This window comes from Epinephelus moara, chromosome 10, assembly GCF_006386435.1.
Source record: "Epinephelus moara isolate mb chromosome 10, YSFRI_EMoa_1.0, whole genome shotgun sequence".
NCBI classification, from domain to species: Eukaryota; Metazoa; Chordata; class Actinopteri; order Perciformes; family Serranidae; genus Epinephelus; species Epinephelus moara.
Window position 1 is genome coordinate 5,739,495 of NC_065515.1, and position 27,723 is coordinate 5,767,217.

Below are 27,723 nucleotides of genomic sequence, written 5' to 3' on the forward strand. Positions count from 1 at the left end.
TTATAATATAGTCTTTAATAACCTTGGCAACACATTTAAAAAATATTATCAGGAAACATATTTTGTGAGCCCTGAATATTGAGCTAGCACTTAATTACGGAAGACTTCTTGTTGGTGCTAATTTATTACTGTATTTTAGATTTTAGGCTGTTTTTGTCAATGGCGTTAGATTTTAGTGCAAGGCATTTCTACATATTCTAACTACACGGTTATTGTGGATACTCAAGAAGTCTTACAAGGCATTAAATTCATTAATCTAAAAATAAGGCCTTAAATGGTTAAAGTGTCTTAAATCAATCTTTTAGAGGTCTTAAAATGTTTAGGACACGCAAAGTGGAATTCTAGGAATCCTTTTTTCTGATGTTGCATTGCTAACATCTTTTTTTGTTTTTAATTAATTTCCAAAATGCAAAAAACATCAGGCAGATCAAGTAAGTGGAACCAACAAAAACAATGTTTTATGTTACAATAATCATTTGGGCAAATTTGTCCATAACCCCCATTTTATTTTTTTATTTTTTAAATTTCAGTTTTCGTTAAATTGGTCTTAAGTTTTATTCCCAGTGGCATCAAAAAAGTCTTAAATCCAACATGCCTTAACCTGTAGGAACCCTGTTACTGTCCGGCTCTTTCATATATGTTAACATAAATTAACTAGAACACTCAGAGAGCGCAGACCTCCGCCAAGCAGCTCGGATTTCCCGCCATTTTATTATTTTTTGTCCACTTAGCTTCAACCGATCACCACCAAAATTTTATCATCTGTTCCTTGTCCCATTATCAACTTTTCCTGAAAATTTCATCAAAATCCGTTATTTTGCAGACAAACAGACACCGCCGGCGAAAACATAACCTCCTTGGCACAGGTAATAAATGCTGAGCACAATAAAGTCAGATACAACAGCACCACAAGCTAGTGCCTCAAAAATGGCTGCTCTCAGAGTCAAGAACAAGTGAGCACTATAAAGTCCAGAAAATTGGGATTTAATGCAAAGTTATTAAATTGTATTGGATTTGATGTACAGATATAAAACTGATAACTTCTTTACTTGATATCCATTATATACATTAGATTTACAATAGTGTAAAAACAGTGTGTGAGTAATGTGATTACATAAAGTCGTCAGCTTAAATAAAGCTTTAGCACATTTCTATACAAAAGCAGTGAGGCACAGTGATCCACAGTGAGATGAGTGTCTCTTGTATCATGTACGCACCAGCGAGGCCAGGTACACCCACACAGACAGGACGTTATTAGGGTAGGGGTGCACATACACTGCCAAGGCAAACTCCACATTGGATGCGTGAACGTTGTGAACTCCAGTGCTGTACACCGCCTCTATGATGGGCCGGATCTCAGAGAAAGGCAGATTCAGGGGGAATCCTGAAATCTAAAAACATAATAAAGCCCATTGGTTATTTACGAGAGGATTTTATTAATGTGACACCCTGTGTTCAGCCAGCTTTTTTTTTTCAAAGCGGAGAATATTCTTTAATTGAAACAACAGATTGATGACTGATGACATCATGCAGTGACTCAGTCGAGTAAGTTCTTTCCAGGCGTTCCCATGTCACACTTACCCTGTTGTCTCCCAGCAGGCTCTGCAGCTCGTGGCGGTGCCCCTCAGCCATGTCCCGCCCCCTGCTCAGCTCCAGTTTGGGCAGGAACTGTTTCAGGGTGTTGGTGCAGTAGCGATTCCAGCGGGTTGGGTGACGAGGTCGCCACTCCATGATCTTCTCCTTCAGGATCTTCTCAATTCTACAGAGAGGGAGCTGTTAAATGAGTTTTGTGTAGTGTGTAATTGTAGCCCATCAAATCAATATGACACAGTGTTAACTCGCCTGTCCTGAAGCTCTGCTGCAGCTGCTTTGTCTGTGCGCCGATATGCCAGCTCCTCTACCTAAAGAGAATTAGATTTAACAAAATATGTAAAAATTATTACTGAACATAAATCAAGGTTAGAAATTTGTGTTGAACACTCACTTGTACACTGGACAGCCCAGGGTCGGAGAAGGATCGGGAGAAAAACGGCTTCCACAGATGTGCTTTACTGCTGTCAAAACTCATCGTCATCGGTGACGTATACTCTTGAATGTTGAACCACACCTAAAGAAAAATTTGGATAAAGTTATATAATCTGCTGCAATCTAAAGGAAATGATCTGATGTCATACAGTTGCTCTCTCTTCACTCACATTTTCAGCATTAACCAGGCAGCCAACTGTTTGCAGCGGGCAGAAGGTGTCATACTGTCCGTAGTACTGACCACTGCTGGGATTCCAGATCAGGTAGCGGTTCTGCTCTAAAGTCAAGACATATGCTGTGGGCCCCTACGAAATAAAGACATCAAAAATCTAAGTTCAAAATGCATATACAGCTGGGCATTTGTGCGATTAAAAACACAGGGGGACTTCGTGAGATGTGTGTCTCACAGAGTCAGCGTGGATTGATACAGTTAATAAAATGGAAGCACATCTGTTCATGAGATGTGCAAGGAGGTTAAAAGGAGAGGTCGTATCACGTCATATGCTTGGGGTACAACACGTGCAGTAAAATCAGGCCAAATAGCTGGCGCACTATCACAGAACATGGAGATGATTGATTCGTTCCATTGAGGAGTCCACAGTCGGCTAGTCGGATTTTTTTTATATGAAAAATAAAGATATGGATGAGAACTACAATTCTGCGATTACTAAAAACGTCCTTTATAAAAGACAAATGCTTTCTGTATGAAAATGTTCTAATGTATGTCGACCACCATCCATTCGAGCATACCAAAAACTTCTGTGAAGGCGAGCACACCAAAAGAGCACCTGCATGTTCTACCCCACAGCTCCCATGAGGTCAGAGAGTGTGTCCTAGACTTCATTTCATAGTCTTGGAGATGTGTGGGTGACGTACTAAACAGATCATTACACACCTGAAATCTCCTCAGGTTTACATTTAACTGTTACACACCTCTGGTATAGCAGTGCCAATTACAAGCCAGGCTTTCTTTCCCATTGACAGGAAGTAGTTGCACAACAGGACAGCGTGTTCTTCTTCATCTCCTGCCAGGAGGCTGAGGAATTGCTGAAAAGAAAGCAGACACATTACTATAAGATGAGCATTTCTCTCCTCTTACAATCACAACACATCCGAGGGGGTTCACTCACATCACAGGTGCTCCACAGATCACAGGCACCAGAAAACGAAATGCTGTCTGGCAGAGACGGGATGAGTGAGACGAATCGGGCAACCAGGGCCTGTGTGAGGATAAAGTCGGTGTGTCACTACAGTAAATCTGATCAAATAAGGAATAAAAAGATAGGAGGAGTTCCTTTCAAGATTCACTTCAATCAAGCGACTGACCGAGGCCTCCTGGAGGTTATCAGGGAATGCATCCAGTAACTCCCGTGGGGGGTTGAGTGGTCGAATATAACGTGTGATGAAGACCGTCTTCCCGTTGAGGTCTATGACGGTGGTAACGCAGGGTCGGTCCGGGTAGCGCTGTGCCGCGTCCTTCTCAAACCTCTCTGAGGCCTGCAGTAGATTTTCATCCTCTTGGCTGTCAAACTGCACAGAAAGGTCAAAGGTTACAGCAGAGGAATATTGGCCCGGCGCTATGGAAATGAATCAATATGACTTAAAAATGATGTGATCATGGATGGGTGACTGAATGAGTTACCTTCAACTCCTTAATCTAGCACATGTAGCAGAGCAAAAGCAAGTAATGACAAAAGGACGACAAGCGTAAGAACAAATTAATACATTTACACCAACTTAGCACAGCATGGACAACATGTGGACATAAATGATAAAATACTGATATAGACACTCAAATGAAATGAAATGGATGTATTTGAAGACACACATGAAGTAAGACAAACTACCACATGATGATGATGCAGGCTGGGCACTACGAAGCAGACAGGAGCAATCCTCTACTTTGGTATGGAAGCTGAGAACAGCTGTGCTTGCACTTAATTATATCATTTCATCCTTATCTCGAAATAACAGAACTTGTTTTGTGGTGATAACAGGTTGATTTATGGGAACTCTTGGGAAAACAAGAGGCAGATTTCTTGAAATAACAAGATCATTTATAACAAGAAAGGAAGAGATCGGGGATTAATTATGGAGAGCTTGAAAATGAGTGTCTGGTTCATCTGATCACATCTGATTCCAGCCTTTAAGATCACTGTCACAGCTATTGAGAGGATTCATAAGTCATTCATAACTGTGTTAGAACTTTCTCTCCTTAGTCATTAGTTCAAGGTCCACACAGTTTAATATATTCAGAGTCCTACTTGCGTTTGGCCATGTCGTCAAGCTAGCTAATTGATTATCTTTTTATCTCAAGCTAAAAAATTCTCGTGATCTCACAATACAGGAATTAAAAAAAAAAAAAAGCAAGCACAGCTATTTTCGACTTGTGTACTCTGGCACTTAAACATGACTTACCTTTTCCCTGACGGACTCTCCAGGCACCAGCTGAGGTTCAATGGTGATGAAGAGTGTGATAAATGCCCCCTCACTCAGGCTCCTCATAGTGTCATAACCACTGTTAGTGCCATGGCTCCGCTCCTTACTGTACCCCAGTAACACTGCTGGTGTATTCACCTTGAATGTTCCATCAATCTGTGCAATTGAATTAAAAAAAAATAAAAATAAAATCAGTCAGGAGTTCAGACAATCAGGCCTGTTAATAAATCCACAACAACAAAGACTGTCACCTTGGACTGAGAATAAATGGTGCTGAAAGGAATCCTGACAGAACCCAGCCAATGCTTCTCTACCCAGGTGTGTATTGATTTCCCTCTGTCTTTGTCATTCTGAGGAGCAAAGAACAAATATTACAGTTAAAGAAACATGTTCTGATATAATTACTGCGAGTGAGATGTGAGAAAACGTTTTACTCACCACTCCAGTTTCATAAACCACCTCATCAAATATGTTGATGAAGACTTCGTCTCTGACTGACTGCAAGACTGCAGCACTGTAGTCACCATTTGGGGCACTGTAGAGAAGAGGAAGAGGAGTTTTACTGTCTCTTTTAATATCATGAAAAAAAAAGGTTCTACGCACAAACAATATATTTTTTTTAATTAAAAACTGGCACACAGTGCTGGTACGGAATACATTCCTGAACATGTGCCTCCGACCACAGGTTGAGGTGATTTTCTTCCTTGTTGTTTAATCTGTGCAGCCTTGGGTTGAAACTCTGATTGTACATATGTTTCTTTCTTTTTTTTAAAGCTTCAGTGCTTTCAATACAATCGAATCTATAATTCAAGGACACTGTTTTATTTTATTCAGTGGTATCAAAAAAGTATTGACGTATCGACACTTTTGACAACCTTTATATAAGTCTGGTGTAGGCAACCTGTGGCCCTAGAGCCACATGCGGCTCTTTTGCCTCTCTCTAGTGGCAAAAAAAAATCATGTGGAAATTAATAACGGTTTGATTTTGACATTCAATTGTAAAAATGTGTAGCCTATACACACACACAAACAAAAGTTTTAACATTTTTGCGTCCATCGTCTTCAGCCTGGCGCCTTTTCCTCTACATTTTGCCAAATCTCAGTAGCGGTGGCGACAGTAGTCTCAAGTCTCCCTAACTTGGCTATCTAAGGATTCCAAATCCAAAAAAGGAAAAGTTTTGGAAGAAAACAGAATTTAATTGTGTGTGAAGAGATTTGTGTACTTTTATTGCCGACTCTGCAAAGTTAAAGTTCCAAGTAATCCTAAATAGCTCACTGCAGTGCCCCCTGGTGGCTAAACATATTAATGAACGCTCAGTTAGACCTATTTGTAATGTTGACAGGCTAATTTAGATTTATCAGGCTGTGTTACTTCATATGTTTTGCAGCTCCGGATAAATTTTTGTAAATCATTTTTGGTCAAAAATGGCTCTTTTGATATTGAAGCTACCCCTGATCTAAGTGGATAAAGCTGATAGCACCAAGCTGCCAAAACAGATGTAAACATTTATCATAAAACACAAAGATCAAGCCATGAAGTACACAGCTGTCACCTAAACGGTAGCTGCAGCTCCTCGTTCCAGCAGGGGTTTGGTCCATCAGCTGTGGTCGTCTGCAGCACTGTGCGCTGGAAGGAAACCTCCACAAAAGGCCTCACTTGTATCTACATCACACCAATAACAAACACATAAAAATACAATATAAATCACATGCCAATTAAGACTTTGCTGCCAATCAGCTGTAAAATACAGCTAAGGTGTATTGTACCTGGTTGACAAGCCAATCGCTGCCCTGGATGACGCTCTGAGACGACTGTCCTGGTTTGCTGAAATAAAAACCCATTGACAAAGTTCAACGTCTGTCAGGCGTCTAAATTGTACAAGGGTTATTTATAAAGAGGGGAAGGAGGATTTCAACTACACTATTCTGAATTTGAGTGGATGCACTTGGCACTCACCTGCTCTGGGGCCTGCGGACGGGGATGTCGTAGGCCCGGATGATGTTTACCAACAGTTTAATGTCTCCATCAGACAGATTCTGAGCCGTCACCTTCTTTCTCTCTTTCCTCTGAGGTTTCAGTGGCCGCTTGGGTTCAGCCAACTTGAAAAGGTTCATTCCCAGAATCCTGATTTTTACCACAAACAGCCGTCATTAAGTCAACAACCAGCAGGGTGCTCATACATCACACTGTATGCAAATGTTCGCTGAGAGATCAAAAACATGTTTCAAAGTGTGGGACAGGATCGTTACCACCAACAGTACTCAGTCCCTCCAGGTATCTGCCATTTTATGATCACAATACTAATTAAGAGGTGATGATATACAGCAGGAAAAAAAACTTAAGTTCATCTTAATTTTTGAGAAAACACCCCAAAAAATCAACCTGTTTCAGTGAAATAAGCTGCAAAATCCTGAAAGGACTGAATACTACACAGGGTCTATGGACACTACTGTACTGGTACTCAGGGTTCAAACGAAATGGAGAAACAGAGACACAGAGGGTGGGAGAAAAAGAAAGAGACTCATACCCTGGACCTGCCCCACTGTTAAAAACGCATAGCAGAAAAATAACAGAAAAATTGCACAGAGAAGATTATAACATTCACTCTCAATGATGATAAAATGTGCAAAGCAACAGCCAACAGTGTGATTAGAGTCGACAGTTTTACATTATTATGTATATCTGTATAAATGCCATCAAAGAGTGAAATTAAGTTCAGATTTTCTGTTATCATGTCCACATGTTGTGAAACCTGCTTTAAAACACCGCCTTGAGCAGTTCCAGAGGACAGTATTACTCAGCCAGTGGAATGTCGTGTTGAGTTCAAGATCAAATACGCCGAAGCAGCACCAGGCCAAGAAACATACTTACATCAGCCTGTGATTTATATCGGCCCTGCCACTCTCTGTGATAGGTTGATTTGGCTGTGGATCCCACACTTCAAAGCACTCCAAGTTATTTAACCTTTCCTTTACAACTTGAGCAGGCACTCTTTGTAATTTTTCAATTCTTTTGACAAGTGGAATAAGCGTAAGATATACAGAAATGATAGATCACATGCAAACATGCTTGAGTCACTATTTTGTGATTGGCAAGAAAGAAAAAAAATCACAGTAACAGGCATAACACAAACATGAAAGAATGTCAGCTGTGAAAGATGGGAGTTAAAAGGGAGGCAGACTATTTAGTCAGGTAATTCCTGGTGGAGTATTTACCCGATGCTTGGTATCTCCTCTTCTGTCACCAAGTCAGACAGAAGGTAGTGATGCTTGGCAAGAAGAAATCTGTTGATGACAGATTCTCGGATCTGTGGAAAAATGCCAGGATTATACAACAGATGATTGGAGCTATTACATGCTAAAGGCTGAGGTAACAAAAACATGTTTACAGCATATGGGCTGCTCACCTTCTGGAGGTATTTGGCCACTAAGGCTCTGTGTGAATCCAGATGTTGTTTAGTGTCAACTTTCTCTGTCTCTTTCAGTCTCTTCTCATATTCCTGAAATCATTTTTACCCAAAAGAGGAAAATAATTAATGCATTCTCATTTGCCATGTCCATAATATTCTGCTGGTAACTATCTGCAGGGCTGACCTGGAACACCTTGTCAGTGACCTCCCTCTCCAGGGCAGGAACACACTTGTAATTTCGAAACTCTGCAACTTCCTGGTTCCTGAGCCTGAGCAGCCGAAATCTTTTGGACCTGTCCAACTCTTCATCAGTCGCAAAGTTGAACTCCTCCTGCAGCTGCTCCAGACGGAAGTACTCTGGAGCTGTTACCTCTCCACTACTGGCCACCTGGCAACCACAGGAACAAAGAACAGAGCCATGTTTTTATTGCAAAAATTAGGGTCCTTGATTTTTGAGAAGGGCTTCAATTAATGATTATTTTCATAGTCAATTTATCTGTTGAATATTTTTTCAATTAATCGATGAGTTGTTTGGTCGACAAAATATCAGAAAATGGTGAAAAAATGTTTCCCAAAGCCCAAGATGAAGCCTCAAATTACTTTGTCCAGAACCCAAATATATTCAGTAAAAAATAAACAGAAAATATTTACATTTAGGGAGCTGGAATCAGAGATTTCAAACTTTTCTTCTAAAACAAACTAATTGATCTATTATTAAATTAGTTGGTGATTAAATGAATAGTTTACAAGTAACTTATTAATTGTCGCAGCTCTGTTGTTGAGACCTCTTTCTTATGCACTGATTCCGATACCCACTTTCAGCAGTTGCATGATGGAGGCATTTTTAGGATCGTTGGGGTCCAGTCGAGACTGCGTGGCCCACTCTCCAATTTTTTTCATGTCATATAGTCCAGATGCCCCGATATATGTGACTGCATCAAGACGGCCCAAGCCACTAAAACACATAAGAAGAAGAGGAGTGATTAATAGGAGTAAAATTAACCATTGACTTGTTTGTTACATGTTCAAGGACAGATTTAAAGGACTACAAAGATGCCATGTTCTATACTGTATGATTTTAGACTTATTTAATGTGATTCATTTCAATGTAATATTTTACGAAACTTGCAGAGACTTGAACCATCAGACAAATGCGTTCAGGTGCAGATGTAGGAAACTCTGACATCAATGTTTGGGAATTTGCATCAAAAATGAATGAACCTTGTGATTCATTGATAAGCCAAGTTGTCAGAAAATAAAAACAATAAGCAAAAACGGAAATGTTCAATTCGAATATGTTCATTGCCCTATCATAAACAGACTTTTCAGAAACGTACCCTGCAGCATAACCTCTGATGCTAAATTAAATCCAAGTTTAACATGATTGATTACCTGTATTAGCCGAGCTTCAAGTCTGAGCATGTTGCCAAGTTTATATCATGCTGACACAAACTAAAACCACTGGCTGCCTGGAGGCTAGGAAAATGCATTCATGAATATAAACACCATTCTTTGGAAGATGATCAGCAGTGTTGTAAATCACACAGGATATGTCGTTCATGGGCTAATACATTCATTTACAAGTTACAACCCACCAGTACTGTCCTTTCAGTGACATTACCTGTTCTTACCGCCAGGCTGTTGAGACACAGGAGGGGCGAGCGGTACGTCATCCTCCCCAATCCCCCACGAAACACAGCACGACAGCTTCCCAGAGGTCAGCAGGGTCTGTTTGTTACCGCCATCAGCCTCAAAGGAGAGGGGCACGTCTGACGATGCAAACAGAGAGAATCAGAGACAGGAGGGACTGAGATCACTCAAACAAACAAATGTGAGGGCTGTGATTCATATTGAAATATAGATGTTATCTTTGGAGTGGGAATGCAATTGTGGTTGAGAGAGTTTTAGGTCTGAGCTACAGTCAAATCAAGGCATTTACCACTTCCAACACCCTCATGGTCAAACATCACTCTCTGGTTGCTGCTGAACTCAAATTCCTCCAGAGGGACCTTGCCCGTCAAAACTGAGGGTTCTGGCACTGGAACAAACACTTGAGCCAGGAGGGAGCATGATGAGCCAATCTCCTCAAACACCTGCCCAGACACAGAACACACACACACACACACACACACACACACACACACACACACACACACAGAAATGAGAGAAGAATACAGTTCATGTGGTAATCTATCAAGCAGATAAGTGGATTACACAAAGTGGAGGCATGATACATGTTTCTGTACCTGTAAGTTGATGCTCTGCGGACAGTTAACTATCTTGAGATTGAAAATCTGGCCAAAGTGCCCTGTGAAATCAGAGGTCAAGGGTCTGCTGTCTGTTCGGGAGACTTCTTTGCCATTGTATAGGATCTTGATGAAATGAGAGCGCTTCTTAACGTCCTCTCTTCGAGCTATTTCAGGCCTACGACAAGGAGCAAACAAACAGTCCACAAAAAACCTCCACAGTGCAGTGAAGTCCTTTCATTTTAAATTCAGGGTTACACTTCTTGGTTTTCTAAAAAACAGTGAAAAATCTGCCAGTGGCTGATATATGCAGATTTATTTTCTAGATGTCAATGTGTTTACTAAAAACTAGTTACTTAGTTAACACTGCCCCTGCCCCTTGTTTCTTACTTCTTTTCTTTTTGTAAAGAAACCCAGACTTTCCTCTGTGTTTCTCTTCATACCTGGGGCAGAGTTCACTGGCAGTGATGTTTCCAGATGCAGACAGCTCAGGGATCAGGATGGATTCTCCTGGTTTCCTGCGTATCCTGGAGGCTTTCTCTCGGACTCGCTGCTCTATAGAATCAAAGTCTGGCTTCTCTGGAGGCTCCGGCTTCGGGGGTCCTTCTTCAATGGGCCCCTCTGATTCACTCACCTCCTGGTCTTCATCTTCTTCTTCGGTGTCATCCTGTGGCTGGCCTTTCTTCTTCTTTTTTCGCTTCTTCTTTTTGGCTTTCTGAAAACGCAGGATGTGAATGTATGAATATATATGCATATATTCACACACTGTACAAGCCTATCTTGATTTCAAACCAACAATTAAACTTCAATAATTTATTTTTCTTTATGAGAGACAAAGCAAACTACTGTTGTTTTAAATAAAGAAGTCAGGCACTGATTGGCCCTTTTTAATTATTATTCTGTATTATGGTGCACGCAACATCAGTCTGCAGACAGCAGAGCACAGTGAAGGGAGTTGGTTACATCACTAAGTTGGAGGTGTGCAGCTTGTCACCTGCAGCTCAGGCCGGGAGCCAGGTCTAGCCCTCATGATGTTTTCTGCTACCTTTTTTATTATTATTTCCTGTTAGCCTGTATATACCTTGGGCCATCACAAATTGATAACAAGCACCCCCAACTGTGGGCCGTTTGGTCTCAGGGGTCCCAAAACCCCTTTTTTGGGACATATTTCTGGCAAAATGACGTAAATGCAAATATTAGGGCACTACGATGGCAGAAATAGTCATACAAGTATGAAATTTGGCAAGGAGTATCCTGTCATAAAGGGGAACGTAGCAAAATAAGATTCTGGGGCTTGTTGCCATTTTATTTCAAAATATCACACACAACATCCCCGCAAAAAATGACTGTCCATTTGCCAAATTCTCATCACTTTGTGTTTGATATCAATGCTTCACTTGCACATAGAAAACCTCCCAAGTTGATAAGCTTCAATTTGAGCCCAGGTTGACCTTTCTATCTTGAAAATTACACATGCTTTTTCCAAAATTTGTCACTATTGACATCTTATTTTGTTGTACTATTAATATCGTGCACAGCATAGGAAACCCTCTGTCCTTTCGACCCTCACTTCAGACAAGGAAAAAGTCACCAAAAATATAAATGATCAAGCATACAGTATCACACCCACAATCACATAAGAGGAGGGATACAATTAATGAAGCAATAAAGGCGACTGCTGTGGAAGCACACAGGTCTACTGTACATAAAATGACATTGTTTTGATGGTTTCTGTTTCCGATAAGATTAAGGATGCAACTCATTTCTCAAAATCTTTGATTGAATGATGTTATTTCAATATTTATCTTGACAGTGTCAGGTATGCAATATTATTCTTATCAGTCCCAATAAAGAAGAAGAGATAGTTACTATTATTTGATAACCATCTGTGGAGGCTCTGCCATAACTTAGTGGTGTTTGGACATGAAAAATAATATTTACGCAGACTCCTGCACGTAATAAACGTCCTCATGTCTGCTGATTGACTCACTGAAAAACACATTGCATTCCCTGTGACTACTCCATAATAAAAGTCAGTTTGTGTTTCACCAGTTTAATGCTTTTAATGTGAAGGTGCAGCAGTGCAAAATGCTCATTTTGCATAAGCAGTAAGTTTATATGGCACTGTGCGATTTGGGGCTGTCCCACATGAAAGATGACCAACGTGAAAGAAACATGGGCGATATCTTTGGTCGTGTCTCCAAAAGGGAAGTCCTACATCGCACCGTGAGAGAGGTTCAAGGATGGCTGTTGTCACGGTCTTGCGATTTGGGATACCAGCACAGAGGAAAACCTTGTCGAGATGTGGCATCAGAAGCCTTGTCTGTATGCTGCATCCTCCAGTTCTTATCATGATCGCGTAAAGAAGGACGAAGCATGGAAGGAAACAGTGGCGGAGTTGCAGCTGCCAGGTGAGCAGCCTAGCAGCTAGCAAACACACACATAGACACACCGCAGTATATAGTGTCCACAAAACTTTAGGTTATTTAATAATGTGACCCTCTGTGTTTTGCTTCACAGTTGGAGAAGTAATAATCCGCGCAGCATCCTTGTGAATCGGACATCGGACAGTCACATCAAACTTGATGTCGTACCTGAGTTTATAAGATCCATGTCACACACTATAGCTTACACTAAACTAATAAGATTGCTAAATTCTCACAGTCTGTAGGAGGCTTTAGATGTCTTTTGATTTTTTCCCCCCAATATGACAAAGATGATGAGCAGAACATTTTAAAGTTTAAAAATCAACTTGTCGGTGCTTTCTGGTAAAAAAACAAAACAAAACATGTCTCTAAATTACTTTAAAACTAGTTTAGCCTTTTTTTCCACTACAATTTATTGTTAGTTAATCAGGCAACATGGTATCAATAAATCTGCAGTGAATGAATATGGGCTGATGTCAGCATGGTCGATAAATTTTCATTTTAACTCAAGTAGATACCTGCTTTCTTCTCCAGAGCTTCCACTCCTCCAGCTGTTTCTTGTACTCGGCCAGCTTTCTCTGGTAATCCTCATCAGTCTCTGCCTCCAATTCCACAATCTCTGCCCAGATATCCTCTTCATACTCTCGCTCATCTGTTACCCGGTCCACATTCTCTCTGGAGCAAGGTTGAGAAAAGAAACCACACACACAGCATATTAATGACAAGGGTACAAGCATCTGTGGAACACTATAATGTGAAGATATACATTATTCAACAAGAGGGAGGAGTGAATGTGTAGTAAGATTTTTATTACCAAACAATTCCCTTTAAACAAGACAGGAACACAGTATTTCATTTAAGTTCGATGGAGCAGCACCAGCAAAATTGTCTAAAGAGATTTACCTCCTGAGGTAGAGCTTATAGGGTGTGTTGGTGAACTTCTGAAAGTCTCTCAGGGCCTTCATCTCCTTCCACACTTTCACTATGCTTTTCAGCAGAGTCCTGTCTTTCTCCTGTTCAGTGTCTCGTAGCTGCCGAGTGTTCCTGTGATATCCAGGGGAAAAACACACAGCAGGAATATTTCTTGTCTGTCGTGGTGTTACAGAATATTGGTTTGAAGAGGACTTGAATGGAGCTCAATCTGGAAAACTCACCTAACCTCCCGACTGTACTCTGCTATCCTCTGCTGCATGGCTTGAGTGAGGTTCTCCCCACCATGGACCTCAAGCATATTTCGCAGTGCACTTCTTAGTCCATTCAACTATAGCACACACAGAAAACACATGATATAAACTGTATCTGTGGCTTATTTGAATAATAAGGGAAATTTCAGGACCTATTCAGGATTGCAAGGACATTTCAGCGTCTTTGTAACTGCTTCACTATTCAGTAAAGTTTACCTTGTCAGTCAGGTGTCCTGTGAGATTATTGCGCTGCCTGGTGAGGTACTGATCATACAGCTGAGCCAGACGGGCCCCCAGGACATGTTCACGACTGAAAAGTGGGTGATGAGAGAAGATCAGCCCAGCGACATCAACATCAAGCTGGTAGTCCCCCTCAGGGTCCGCTGCACCAGAGATATACAAATTTGCATACTTGGACTTCAGGGCCTGGAGGAGACAACATCATCCATCATGCAACATTTGGAAAATAACAATCACAATGAAACATACTCAGTACTTGTCGTTTGCATGAGCGTATCTAAGTACAAGTGCAAGTGTAAAGGAAGCGTGAAATAGTTGGCCAGGCCATCAGGGAGTGCTGTAATGAAAAGTCATGCATGACAACGATGTAAAATAAACACTCAATTGAACTACAATGGAAGCTCTGTTTTCGCAGTGATCAAATGTGGCAGCTGTGCCTGTCTCCAGAGTAAAAAAAAACATGTGAAGACAAGTGTTCTTTGGGGGTTTCCAACTCAGATAGTCTCAACCAGTGAACCAGATCTAAGTGAAACCTGCATTGACAGTTTTTTCAGGGTTCCCATATTTATCATATTTTGCCTATATGGTCAGACATTTAGAAGTGTGAATGACGCCTGGAACAAGCTGCTTTAAGTAAGGATACAGATGGACAATGCAGTCTGAGTGCTCACAGAATTTGTCATTGAGCTGTACCAAATACCTGTCTTGATTGAGCTCAGATGTGTTTTAGTTTTATTTATTATCCCCATAATGCACAATTATATGGTCAAGTCAAGTCGATATTATTTATACAGCCCAATTTTGCAAATCACAAATTTGGCTCATGGGACATCACAATCTGCACAGTAGGGGTTAGTCTCGCGTGACCAGCCTCCCTTACTTCGGAATGGGAGTCTGGGGACATTCGTCTTTCGTTTTGTAATAGAAATGGGCGGGGATATCCAGACCACGTGACGGCATTGCCATAGGTGCGGCACGTGTGTTCCATGTAACAGAGACGTTGCAGCTCTGCAATATAGCTGAATCAAATGAAATCATATCCATTTTAATCTCTTCTTGCAATGCACTGAACACTTCCTTTTCTGTTGTACTACGGACAACAATTTGGGGAACAGCAATTCCGGTGTAGGCGGGTGTAAGGCAAAGCAGAGTCAGCCAGCGTGCTGACGTCATTGGCGTCTGTGTAAAAGACTAAGTAGGGGTGTGCAACATCATCTCGTTCAAATTCATATCGTGATACCTGCAGTATTTCAGCTTGTTGACACAGCGTCTCTCCCTCTCCTCTTTAGCGATGTGTCGTCAAGTGATTTTGTCATAAACCTTTGGTAATGTAAACCTACGTGACGCCCGCAGCTCAACAAAAAACTACGTATATGTGAATGTGTGATAGTTGTGGTATCATAACAGCTGATTAGAGGAGAAATGGCAGAGCATAAAGGTCCAGGTGGAAAAAAAACCAACTCAATCTTTTAGGATTTTACTAAAAGAGGAAATCACCTGTTGATTTATATATATAGATCCCAGGGGACATTTTTTGTATTTGGGAGCTGTTTAAATGTGTAATTTGTGATAGATTTTATTTTGTTGTACTAGTAATATTGTACACAGCATACGAATCACTCTGTCCTTCCATCCCTCACATCCCTCAAGGTAAAAGTCACCAACAAATAGAAATGATCAAATATACAGTATTACAGTTTTATTAAAGCAATTAAACTGAGTTATGTAGAAGCACATTATTGATATTGTTTTGATGGTTTCGGTTTCTGATAAGATTTTTAAGGATGCAGAACATTTCTTAAAATCTTTGCTAGAATGTTATTTCAATATTTATCTTGACAGTATCAGACATGCAATATCATTCTTATCAGTCCCGTCAAGAAGAAGAGATTGTTATTATTATTAGATAACCATCTGTGGAGGTTCTTCCATAACTCTGAAGTGTTTGGACATGAAAATTAATATTTACACAGAATTCAGCACGAAATAAACTTCTTCATGTCTGCCGATAAAAGGAATACTAGGCAGGATTTTCCTAAAAAACTATGTATAGACTCATACAAATGTAAACCCTTTTAAATTTCATCACTTATAAACCACTGGAACAGTGATTTCCAACTGGTCCAGCCACAGGGTCCAGATTTCCTCTTAGTCATTAGTGCAAGGTCCACACAGTTTAATATACTAAGCATCATACTTATGTGTGGCCACGTTGTCGAGCTAGTTTGCTGTCTCTGTTAAGTATCTGTCCGTTAGTCACTCACTCTACAACAGGAAATGCACATCAAAATGAAAACTCTGTGCCGGAAATTCACTGTACTTCAAAATTATGTGTTTTTTACAAACTTCACACGTTCATGAATCACTTGTGGTCCATTCAGAATGGACCTGCGACCCACTTTTGGACCGGAACCACTGTACTAGAAGTGTGTGTCAGTGTTTTTATCTATAGAGACCCTGCCATCTGACATTTGTTTTGTTATTTTGCTGTGTTTAGGATGTTTGTACAAACAGTCTCATGCTCAGCTGAGTAGTGTGCTTGAGCATGTGTGTGCATTCGAACTCTGCTCGAGTGGAGCTCGAGCTTTTGATATGTTCACCTTTTTTACACTCTCCGTTTGAGGGCATGCAAGAAAAACAGTTTTCTTCACAAATTCAAGGTAACACACAGTGAAAACTGATATACAAATGGTCATCTTTTGGGTGAAGTATTCTTTTAAGGGAAAAGCATATAAAATCTAAAATTCAATTTCCATTGTAGCACTTCTTCAAAAGGTGACTTCACAGCTTCTTTTAACACCCACAATGCCCAGCTGGAGTTTTGATCCAGCTGTATATTGTCTGCTGAGATGATATCACTGATGTGTCATCCTCCACCTCTGCTCTATTCCCTGATGACAAACGCCTCCCCCCTCCCTGCTCCTTTGTACCAAATGCCATACTGCCCTTTTACTTTTTTTCAAAATGGCAAAAAGGTTAGAGAACACTCAAGTGTGAGTGTGCCACCACATTTTCAGTGTATGATTGTGCACGGTGCGTTAGATGTGGCAAATGAACGGAGTGATCGAAGTGAGAGTGGGCGTGTGTCTGACCTTCCTGTACACAGTTTGCAGTGCAGGGTCCAGGTCTTCCTCCATGTGGAAGAGAGGCGGTCTGGTGGATGATTCCTTTATGGGGTCAGGCAGAGCCATGATCCTGCCGTCATCTCCAAACCACTTCTTTCCCTTAATGAAGAATTTAAAAAGATATATTAATTAAAGAACTCGTGGATTTAGGGGCATGGACACTGTTGAGCTGTCTGGCATGTTGGTTGAAATTACCCCGTCTGCTTTCAAAATGCGGTTCTCCAGAATGTTCTCATTGGTCAGGGATACAGGAGGCCTCTCCCCTACATACAGACCCTCATCCTCCAGATAACGGGGCTTCGTGTTCTCAGGCAGTTTACTGGAGGTTGGGACTGTGTCAATGAAAGATAAAGTCAGTTAAAAGATTTTAAAGATAGTTCATATTCTCAGCAGTGTGGGTGTGGATCAGGTGGTTTTCTACATTACAAAATACCTGTTCGAAAACTTGGTGTAAAAAGGCGCTCACTCTCTTGCAGAACACGTTTTTGGTACCCAACATACACTGCTTTCCTCACTTCCAGGAAGTCCTGTGGTGACTGCTCAATGACAAATAAATCCTCTTCATCTCGTACAAGAGGAACTTCTTCACTCTAAGGTGGAACAAAGAATATGAGGCGTTTAGAATCTACTCAGTTTTATGCAACTGCAGCTACCGAACACGTGGAAATAATCAGGATACACACAGGTGATTTCTTACAATATCATTGTTGGTGTTTACCTGGTCTTCATTTTCATCTTGATCATCTGCTTCAGCATCTTCCTGCTCCTCAGCTTCGTCCTCTCCTTCTTCATCTCTGCCCTCCTCAGCTGTTTTTTTCTGTTTTTCTTTTTTCTTGCTCTTCTCCTCAGTCCCATCTGGTGGATCTGGCTCAAAGTTGAGTGTAAAGAAGTTGTATGCCTCCTCAGCAGTCGGTAGGCCTTTTCCTGTCTGTATTTGCACAAAACAAATAAATAAATACAAAAGAAATACTTTATTCTTAAAATGACTGCAATGTTGTCTTCGGCCTTACTCGTTTTGCTGCTTCTCTGAACTTCACCCTGGTGCTGAGTGCAAGAGGGTCATCGTGTCCTCCAGCTCTGTCTGGATCAACCTGTAAAACACTGTGGGTTAAACCTCCACTGCGATGGGTACAGTCATGGTGAAAGGACGCTGTGTGACCAAAATTGAAATAGATGCTAACCTCTCGGTCAAACCTTGTTACAGTGTCTCTATCTCTGAGGCTCTGAAGGCGACTGGCTGGCTCGAGAGAGGCCTCCTCCTGCTGAAGGCTCTCACCTTTAGACTGAAACACAAGAGACCATACTTATACATCAAAATATTTCATCCGGGATTTGCAGTTATGAGTGCTTTGTTTTGGAATTGGATATCTTTCATTATATTATCTAAATACAGGCTAGTGTGTGTGTGTGTGTGTGTGTGTGTGTGTGTGTGTGTGTGTAAAAAAACAACAACTCAGTTTACTCTGGCTGCTCTCAGTTTCTCTTCCAAGCGCCGTGTCACAAAGCTGTCTAAATGCTGAGAGCTGGGAGTATGCTGAAGTCTTGAGGAGACACCTAGAAGACAAAGCACATCATGAAACAATAATCACATGTATTATTTAGTGCTGTATTGCTACTGACACTGACTATCTCAAATCAAATTCTGGCACCGGCTGCTTGGATACTGCCAATTGTTTTAGTCATTTTATTCTGAGAAGTTAGGTCATTTTGTTACATGGAAAAAGAAGTGTTCTTTAAATGTTGACAACAAAGGATCATGCAGCACAGTTTTGTTACTGCAACTGGACTTTTTCAAAATGACATCCAGCTCTGATCAGCCAAAAAGCATAGAGGGTGAGGGGCAAGTTTAGAGAGAACATGGACACTAACTTCTCTGAGATCCAGTTGGAGGTCTTGACAAAACCGCTGGGTCAGCTGCCTTTTCAGCCGATCCCTCATCTTCACTGTGGGGCTGAATGGTGGAGATCTCCTCCACATCATCATCATGGGACTCCTGAGCTGAAGACTGGTCAAGCAGCTAATATATGCCAAGAGATGGAACAGTATGTATACATACACTGTTAAGTGAGTACAATGAAACAGTAATAAATAGCATTAAAGGGTGCAAGAGGATGATAAGTACCCTTTTCTTCCGCCTCTGTCTCTGAGCCCTTAACGTGCGTTTCAGTGTCTCCCCTGGGTCTTCCTCGTTGCTTTGAGGTTTCTGGTGCAACACAGGTATGCAACTGAGACCAACAGCAAGACTGCAAATGCAAACTGTACTTCTATCCACACTGCTATTAAGCACAACTTGAAAAGTGTTCATTGGCACAGGGAAGAGAGAATAAGATTGGTGTTAAGCAGCCAGTAGCACACACAGGAGGGCAACTACAGCCTACAGGCTAAGCTGCAAAACACACACCAACCTTCATTGTAGTTTGCAGTTTCTCCTCTTTCAAACTGGTAGACGGAACCAGAGCCTATCAAGTATAATTAGATTTACTAAAGCAGCTCTTTTATCTGTGTTCCTGACTTTTAAGTGTGTATAGACTAACTAAGACATTCCTCCAGGTCATGCTGAGTCTTGTCAAGGAGGGTTCTTGTTCACTTTGTGCTGTATGTACTCTGTGTGGCTTCTGTCAGTCCACAGACACAACACCTCTGTAATAACACTATTTAACGAGATAGCGTTTGTAACTTTACCTGAATGTCGTCCTCATTTTTGTTTTTTACCAAAGTGTCTTGTAAAGCACGTCGCTTCTTGCGCAGCTTTTCTCGGATGTCACTAAAACATAAATAGAGGCGGTCATTTTAAAACAAACACAGGTAACTGTTAACGCTAGCTTAGACGTGTAGCTAACTAAGGTTACAGGGAAGTGGTTGATTGTAGGACACAATAAGGGATAAACTAGGTTACCTTGAGGAGGCCAGGGTGGCGAGGATAGTTTCTGTACAATAAAGAAAGTACAGAAAGGCAGGTCAGGGCTGTGAGCACTGTTGTAGTTTAGCTAACGTTAACCGTTAAGTCTGTATTACCCGGCTAATGTTAACGTATTACAGTGTAAGCATATCTGCGCTCGTGTCGCTTGTGCCTAAATCTGTAATTTTCCGAGCGAGTTATTCCACTCCCAATATCATAGACTGTATAAAATATCTAAGACTGTGGTCAATAGTTAGCAAACCAGAGCCGTTATCGCTGCCTAGTAACGAGATAAACTACTCTTCAACCTACCGTGAAAAAAAGCACAAACCATCCTTTTGCAGGATGTCCCGCCTTACTATGCTGTGATTGGCTAGTATGTTACTTCAACGCGTGGTTGTAATTGGATGCTAGGTACTACTGACTGTGACGTTGACCAATGACTTATTTCCAAACCAAGTCAATATCATAATACCACTGTATAAAAATACAGTACAGTACTTATTTGATTTTGAATCAACCACTAATTCATTTCAAATAAAGTTAATTTAAAAAAAAACAAGCCTCGTGACGTACTTCCGATTTTCGCCAGTGAGCGGCACTGCAGTTTCCGGTTCAGTTCCCACTCCAGTCACTACGGCGGTAAAATGAATCAGTATCAAGACGTGGGAGCTGTAACTGTACGAAAAAGGAAGAAATATAATGTCAGGGATGCTTTTAAGTTTCAGAGAACGACGGGTGGCTCTAATGAGCACTGCTGTGTGCCACTTTGTACCGCTTCAAGTCGCTATAACAGCGAACTCAGCTTCCACCGCTTCCCGAAACAAAACGGACTTCGTGAGGAGTGGCTGCAGCAGATTCGTAGGACGGGATTTACGGTAACTCCGCATACGAAGGTATGCGGCCGACATTTCGAAAAATTCCACATTCGTGTTACTGTTAATGGTAGACGGGTTTTAGCTGCAAGCGCCGTGCCAACATTGTTTGCATGGAACAATTACGCTACCAGCAAGACAGGGGCCGGGACTCGACCGACATCAAGTCCGGATCCAAGCCCAATGGAGACCGAGGAGGAGATGGTCCCAATGCTCGAGGACCACGACTACGGAGCCTGTCGCGTGGTGTGTGTGAACCGGGAGCGGTATGAAAAAATGCGTGAGGAAATCGAGGCGCTGAGACAGCAGCTCCACACACTCCATATGGAGAAATCATTTGGACTCGAGCGGTTTGCTTCGTCACCAGAGGACATCAGATTTTACACCAGGTAAGATATCTACAACAAATCTATCAAGCTAAGTTAATAGTTGTAAGATCAACGTTTGACGTTACCAAGTGGTTGCATCTATTGTCTGTTTTACTATTTTCTCTCTGTCTTCTTATTCTAATGTCGAACTTGTATGATAACTAATTCAGCTGTAATACTGTATCTATATTTTAGATTCCCCTCATATGAGCATCTGATGGCGTTTTGGAACCTGATCAGTACAGCTACAGCCAAACTGGTTAGGGTCACCACCAGAGCAAGGAAAACCTATGCCACTAGCACAACAACTGAAAGCCCCTTAACCAGACCGACTGTAAGTACCCCTCCCCCCAACCACACACACACACACACACACACACACACACACAGACAGACTTAGAGACAAAGACAAAGACTCAGCGACACAAAGACACACACACAAAATTGAAAATGATGATTTTGAACTAACACTCATTAAACATTTCTCCCCCAGAAACTGCTGCCAATAGACGAACTCTTCCTCTTCCTGTCATACCTGTCCACCGGCTGTACCCAGAGGGAGCTGGGCCATAGATTTAACATCCACCGAGCCACAGTCAGCCGAGTCATCGTGACCTGGGCCAACTTCCTCTACAGCCTACTGGGCTCGGTCCGTACATGGATGTCTCCAGCAGCTGTGAAGGCCAGTCTTCCGCGTGTCTTTCATGGCAGCTACAGCGACACACAAGTAGTCCTTGACTGCACAGAGCTACGGTGTCAAACTCCTTCATCCCTGCTCCCTCAGAGTGAAGACTTCTCCAACTACAAGTCCCACCGCACCTTCAAGGCCATGGTGGGAATGTCCCCTCACGGAGCCCTGACTTTTGTGTCAGCACTCTTTGAGGGTTCCATGAGCGACAAGGAGGTGTTTCGTCAGTCAGGGATTACATCACTCTTAACACCTGACATGGCCATCATGGTTGATAAGGGCTTCATGGTGGATGACCTTGTACCTGGGACTGTTCATTGTCCTGCCTTCCTCTCCAAGAAGACGCAAATGCCGGAGGTGGATGTTCCGAAAACGCAGTCCATTGCTCGTTTGAGAGTGCACGTCGAGAGGATGATCCGAAGAGTTAAAGAAAATAAACTCTTTGATACCACTATCCCTCTCTCCATCGCAGGGAGCATAAACCAGCTCTTCACAGTCGCATGTCTCCTCTCAAACTACCAAAATGGACCTCTTGTCAAGAAATAGAGATATGAAGTTTGAAATTGTGGCCATATCACCATATCCTCCTTCTGATGAACTTAACATGAACATTTTTATTCCTCAGCTGTTGTAAATTACATTTTTCATAGCGAGTCTTATTTTTGTACAATTGATTGATTCTCTCTCACATCTTTTATTTACTTAACACTTCTTAAGGCTAAATTTTGTTTTGACATTGTGCAATTTTGCACAAAGTAATGTACTTGACATACTATGTATTTCTGTAAGTAAACTGTGAACAAACAAGTGCACATTTTCTGCAGTTTCTCACTCATAAATGTCTTAACATTTCAGCCTGAAGGCTGTACAGGTGCAGCTCAATAAATTGGAAATCATGGAAAAACAATGTAAAACAATGTAAAATGATGGAATTAATTCCTGACGATATTGTAAACAAATGGAAGAATTGTTTAGTTTAGGAAAAAAATAATTGATCTGTTAAACTCTAATCACATGTAGATGTAATGTGTGGTGTGGAAATTGAAACTAGAAATCTGCTGATTATTACAATTCTAGCAATGGCAAAATTTTATATATACAAATCTAAATTTATATTAAAAAAGGTATCTTGGGGTCTTGTTCACGGGTGAGGGTAGAATGGAGCGTGAGATGGATCGGCAGGTCGGTGCTGCTTCTGTAGTGATGCGGGCGCTGCGCCAGTCCGTCGTGGTGAAGAGGGAGCTGAGCCAGAAAGCAAAGCTTTCAATTTACCAGGATCTTCCTGGGCGCCTCCCGCTGGAGGTGTTCCGGGAACATCCCACTGGTAGGAGGCCCCGGGGCAGACCCAGGACACCTTGGAGGGATTACATATCTCATCTGGCCTGGGAACACCTTGCGTTCCCCCAGGAGGAGCTGGAAAGTGTTGCTGGGGAGAGGGATGTCTGGGGTGCTTTGCTTGGCCTGCTGCCACCGCAACCCGGCCCCGGATAAGTGGATGAAGATGGATGGATGGATGGATGGGTTGAACTTAATTTAACTCTAAACTGTTTAACTCCTGTTTCATATAACATTTGATTCTCTGCAAATTGTGAATTCCTAACCATTATTCAATCAACATTTTACATTCAATCTTGAACCATATGTTACTATCAAGGACAACAAAAGGTTAGATAACTGTGTAAGATAACAAAATAGGTCAAGTTATTTTAAAGCACATCTGTTAAAATAACATTTATTTTATCTAGGGAAAAAAAATTATACTTATTATCTTCACATATGTCCCTCATAAGTATTTGTGCAAATTTAGTTAATTGACTAATCAGATCTTTCTTATTTCATAATAAAGACCAACTAGAAAATTAAGGCAGAGGCGAGGGACATCTTGTACATCCTGGGGGCACATACTAAATGGTAAACGGATGGACCTGCACTTGTATAAGTCACTTGTTCTGGTAAACGGATGGACCTGCACTTGTATAAGTCACTTGTTCTAGTCTTCTGAAACTCAAAATGCTTTTTACACAACAAGTCACATTCTCCCATTCACACACACATTCATACACTTGTGGCCGAGGCTACTATACAAGGTGCCACCTGCTACTCAGTTTTTAACACACTTACACACCGATGGAACAGCCACCAGGAGCAATTTGGGGTTCAGTATCTTGCTCAAGGATACTACAACATGCGGTCTGCAGGTTAACCACTGATGTTTCGATTAGTGAACAACCCGCTGTGCCACAGCCGCCCACCTACTAGGCCACACTATAGTAGAGATGATCCAGGCAGGAACTGAAGAGCAACTGATGCATAGGAGACAGGACTAATCCAAAAGTGTTCAAATTAATTTTTTTTACAAAAATTAAAATCATAATTAATATATAAATGTAGTAAAAGGTGCAGCTCTTTTGCCCTTTCTCAGCTACCCAGGCCAGCGTAGGCTCATGGCTCTGGATGATACTCTGAATCCAGTTCCCCCACGGTTTGCCAATGGCCTCTGAACACCTTAGCTTTGGAGTTTAAATATATACTGTATATATATATATATATATATATATATATATATATGATATATAATACAGATAAAGCAAGGCACCCAAACAGCACTATGTACTGCTGTACAACAGTACAACAGAGTACCATAGCACAACATTCAGCACATTCCATGCTCACTTACCAGACACCCCGCGACAAATACACTGGTTGCAGTCACATTATTCCTTCAACCCATCACAGTGCAGGCAATGACACCGGCATGGTGCTTATACACACAGTTGGTACAAACAAGAGTTGAGGTATGATCAATTACAGACATGTTTTATGTTGTAAAAACACACACACACACCACTCAGACCAAAATTCCTGAGGTACCAGACGTGCCTTGGGCGTCCAGCCTTTACGGGGAGGGGGCTTGATAAGGGGCGCAGTGGTCATGTGTCCAGCCTCTAAGGAGAGGAGAGGAAGCTGAGGGGCACTGTGACGGAGCATGCAATATTCTGGGTTGCTGCGATACACCTCTACAGCTTGATAAGCTTTGAGTCCCAGACTTCGCTCCTTTTGGGTTGCTGTAGCGATGGTCCATGGTTGCTCCCTTGTTTTTCCCCGCACCAAGTTGACGTCTACCCCTGAGCTTTACCCTTTGGCTGGCCACAGAGTTATGGTTAGCGGCCCGCCGTAGATCTTGTGACTGTTTCAAAGCCAGGTTGTTGGCACCACAGCGGCCGAACATGTGCATTGCCGCCTGCATCATGGGGGGATTTCGCTTCAGCCTGTTGAAGGCCTTTAAGAAAGCTGATCCGGCCACCTGAAATTCTTCGCTGCTCTGCACCATTGCTGCAAATTCCTGGCTCATGGAGTCCCACTCCTGTGTGCTGACTCTAGCTGGAAACAAAAAAAAACTTAAATGTCCAACAGGGCAAAGGATTAACCCTTATTTTTAATCAGCAAGCCATATACTCATATGCATAATTGTGAATCTATTTTAGTTGAACTAACCTTCCAGTGTTTCATCAGCCTCAAGCTCCTCAACAGCTTCCATGGATGTTTCTGGAGCACAACTGCTAAGATCTGAAGTGAGATGTGACCCACCAGATACTTTAATTGAACAATCCTGATCCTGAAGAGGCTTCAGGAAGCCCTCATGGACGTGGACATCATCCTGTGCACTGCATATGTATTCCTTATGGAATATCTTATAGTAAAGTCTGAAAAACATGACATTAACAGCATAATTAACTCAGATCTGAAATACTGTTTGATATAAACATAGTACGAATAACCAGTCATGATAAATACCTATAGCAGAACTGCAGGTCAGGACAGATGGAGCGGTCTGCTGAAGCATTGACGTAATCATTCCCGAACTGAACTTGCAGATCATGTTTAAGAACATTCAGTGCACAGGATGGTGAGCGCCCTGCTTTAAACAACTCTGTCAGCTGCTCCACAGCCTTGCTGCCCACATCCCGGTGACGCAGAGCATCCGGCGCATGAATGTTGTGGTTGTGAACATTCACGACGTCCACTAGTGTGGGGTAGGTCGGAATGTGGGGATCGGTACTTCTGGGTGGAAAAGAGCAACAATCATTCTGTTAAACTGATTTATACAGACATGTATTATCACATGAACACAAGCATTGCTTAGAATATGAAGTAGGGTTTGTTTAACCTGCTTGGCCGTCCCAAGGAGATCTCAGTGCGTGCAATGGCAACTTTGAGTTTTGCAGGGCAATCTGTATTTTTGGACGTCCCGTTACTCTTTCGTGTCGCCCTGGGCCTGGTGTTATGCTGGCACCGGTATTCTGTCTAAATTATTACGGAAAACTGAATTAGAATTTTTGAGTCATGATGAAGAAAACATGTTTTATGAGGCCACAGTGATCCAAGTAAATGTTTTTTGCCAAATTTGAAGAAAATTCCCTGAAGGCGTTCTTGAGATATCGCATTCATGACAATGGGACATACATATGTATGTACAGACGTTCAGATGGACGCACAACCCAAAACATAATGCCTCCGACTGTGGCTATCACTGGCGCTGAGGCATAAAAATGATAAGAGGAAGTACAGACAGTCCACAGTCAAGTTGGATAGATAAGCATAGAGGAATTTTTGGCACCTTCCGAAAGGTTTGAGCCAAAGGAAATTCACCAGCGCCAAACTGAAAAGAACTGAGAATAAAACAGTGATTTAGATCCTCTCAGAATGTGTTTGATAGAAATATAACAAACAACTTGAACAATCAGAATATTGACTTAAATATGACATCATTAATTTCCAGCAGTCACCTTCATTCTCATCCACAGCTGTTATATCTTACACATGTGGCTGGCGCTGAATAAGCCAGCTAAGCTGCATTGTTTAGACTGGGCCTGAACACTCCACTGTGAAGCTAGCACTAATGGGAGAGACAGACCAAAGACCAAAACAACCTAATTGAGACTGCTTAAGAAGGTGGGTCTCAGTCTGCTTCCAAGCAGATTCTGTTGCATTTCTTTTGTTTTGTGAAAGCAAACCAACTGCAAACAGGATTTTAAGAGAGCAGAGATGTGATTATAACATGATTTTAAAAGATTAACAACTAAATCCATCTGCTGATTGTGAAGTATGTTCAGGAGAATTTGATTTCTCCACGTGGGTCCTGATGATGCAGGATGACAGTCGCCAAAACTGTCCACTATGGATACGAATCATAAAACTTTTAAACGTTCATATTGATAGAAGTGGCAGATTAGGAAAATTTAATGAATGATAAGAAATGTTGTCACAACACCAACTGTGTGAAGAAGTGATAAACCTACTTTGAAGATGACCTTTGAACCCTTAGTAGGCCTCGTGTAGTCCACTCTCCACGTAACTGGCATTAATTTCAGCCACACCAGTATCTCCTCCTTTGATGTGAGGGACATCCGTAGAGTGGCTTCAAAATCTGTGTGGTCACTGGTCACGTTCACTTCTTTGTAACTGCATATATGATACTGATACTCCTTTGGCAAGAAGTCCTTCAACACAGACAACATGAAGTTACTAAGAGGACAATTAAAGTATGACATCTGTTCGTCTAAAAAACTAACATTCAAGTTTGTTTACCTCAATAAACACTGATCACAGGTTTTGTTAAAAGATGAGCCTTAGGTTAAAGAAAACTTGCCGTGGGAGCCACTTCACCTCTCAGCAAGACAGTTAAAGGGAAATTTCGGTTTATTTCAACCTGTCTCCTATCATCCTAAATTTGTTTCAAGTGACGAGTGACATAGAAATAATAGTTAGCATGTTAGCCGTTAGCCTAGATACAGCCG

General features: G+C 41.6%; 3 protein-coding genes across 4 annotated transcripts in view; 1 reads left to right on the plus strand and 2 right to left on the minus strand.

Moving 5' to 3' along the window:
• Positions 1-967: 967 nt before the first annotated feature.
• cc2d2a (coiled-coil and C2 domain containing 2A) lies at positions 968-20,295 on the minus strand. The gene is made up of 38 exons (XM_050055152.1): positions 19,992-20,295; positions 19,778-19,859; positions 19,501-19,554; positions 19,218-19,298; positions 18,965-19,112; positions 18,558-18,649; positions 18,277-18,378; positions 18,106-18,186; positions 17,814-18,023; positions 17,529-17,685; positions 17,291-17,427; positions 17,063-17,194; positions 13,947-14,156; positions 13,701-13,807; positions 13,450-13,590; positions 13,065-13,221; positions 10,564-10,835; positions 10,121-10,298; positions 9,814-9,967; positions 9,496-9,643; positions 8,691-8,829; positions 8,059-8,262; positions 7,872-7,964; positions 7,681-7,772; positions 6,422-6,589; positions 6,232-6,289; positions 6,018-6,127; positions 4,903-4,999; positions 4,716-4,814; positions 4,444-4,620; positions 3,352-3,555; positions 3,156-3,245; positions 2,959-3,072; positions 2,196-2,330; positions 1,985-2,107; positions 1,843-1,901; positions 1,582-1,759; positions 968-1,391 (listed from the first exon to the last, which is right to left on the minus strand). The coding sequence occupies exons 3-38, from the start codon at positions 19,504-19,506 to the stop codon at positions 1,206-1,208; spliced, it is 4,839 nt and encodes a 1,612-aa protein (XP_049911109.1). The 5' UTR covers positions 19,507-19,554; positions 19,778-19,859; positions 19,992-20,295; the 3' UTR covers positions 968-1,205.
• Positions 20,296-20,627: 332 nt separating this feature from the next.
• Positions 20,628-22,850, plus strand: LOC126396825 (uncharacterized). The gene is made up of 3 exons (XM_050055155.1): positions 20,628-21,258; positions 21,433-21,571; positions 21,731-22,850. Exons 1-3 carry the CDS (start codon positions 20,642-20,644, stop codon positions 22,469-22,471), a joined length of 1,497 nt encoding a protein of 498 aa, XP_049911112.1. The 5' UTR covers positions 20,628-20,641; the 3' UTR covers positions 22,472-22,850.
• Positions 22,851-23,668: 818 nt separating this feature from the next.
• Positions 23,669-27,723, minus strand: part of si:dkey-75a21.2 (uncharacterized protein LOC794385 homolog) — a 7,293-nt gene continuing 3,238 nt past the window's right edge. The window contains exons 4-9 of one of the 2 annotated variants that reach the window (XM_050055153.1): positions 27,226-27,426; positions 26,094-26,230; positions 25,721-25,987; positions 25,421-25,629; positions 23,892-25,306; positions 23,669-23,850 (exon numbers count right to left, since the gene is read on the minus strand). In XM_050055153.1, the coding sequence (XP_049911110.1) occupies positions 24,822-25,306; positions 25,421-25,629; positions 25,721-25,987; positions 26,094-26,230; positions 27,226-27,426 (1,299 nt within the window). In that variant the 3' untranslated portion in view covers positions 23,669-23,850; positions 23,892-24,821. Of the gene's footprint in view, positions 23,851-23,891; positions 25,307-25,420; positions 25,630-25,720; positions 25,988-26,093; positions 26,231-27,225; positions 27,427-27,723 lie in introns of those variants that run through there. The other variant, XM_050055154.1, reaches the window with a different exon arrangement.

What these genes read in the sequence shown, in the direction of transcription:
- cc2d2a (XM_050055152.1), bottom strand. An exon ending in CCATGAGGGTGTTGGAAGTG is followed by an intron (nt 9,644 to 9,813) that starts GTAAATGCCTTG and finishes TTGCATCGTCAG; the next exon opens with ACGTGCCCCTCTCCTTTGAG. An exon ending in CCATCATGCAACTGCTGAAA is followed by an intron (nt 8,263 to 8,690) that starts GTGGGTATCGGA and finishes TGTGGTTGCCAG; the next exon opens with GTGGCCAGTAGTGGAGAGGT.
- LOC126396825 (XM_050055155.1), top strand. Translation starts at nt 20,642, where the DNA reads ATGAATCAGTATCAAGACGTGGGAGCTGTAACTGTACGAAAAAGGAAG. An exon ending in GACATCAGATTTTACACCAG is followed by an intron (nt 21,259 to 21,432) that starts GTAAGATATCTA and finishes TCTATATTTTAG; the next exon opens with ATTCCCCTCATATGAGCATC. An exon ending in GCCCCTTAACCAGACCGACT is followed by an intron (nt 21,572 to 21,730) that starts GTAAGTACCCCT and finishes TTTCTCCCCCAG; the next exon opens with AAACTGCTGCCAATAGACGA.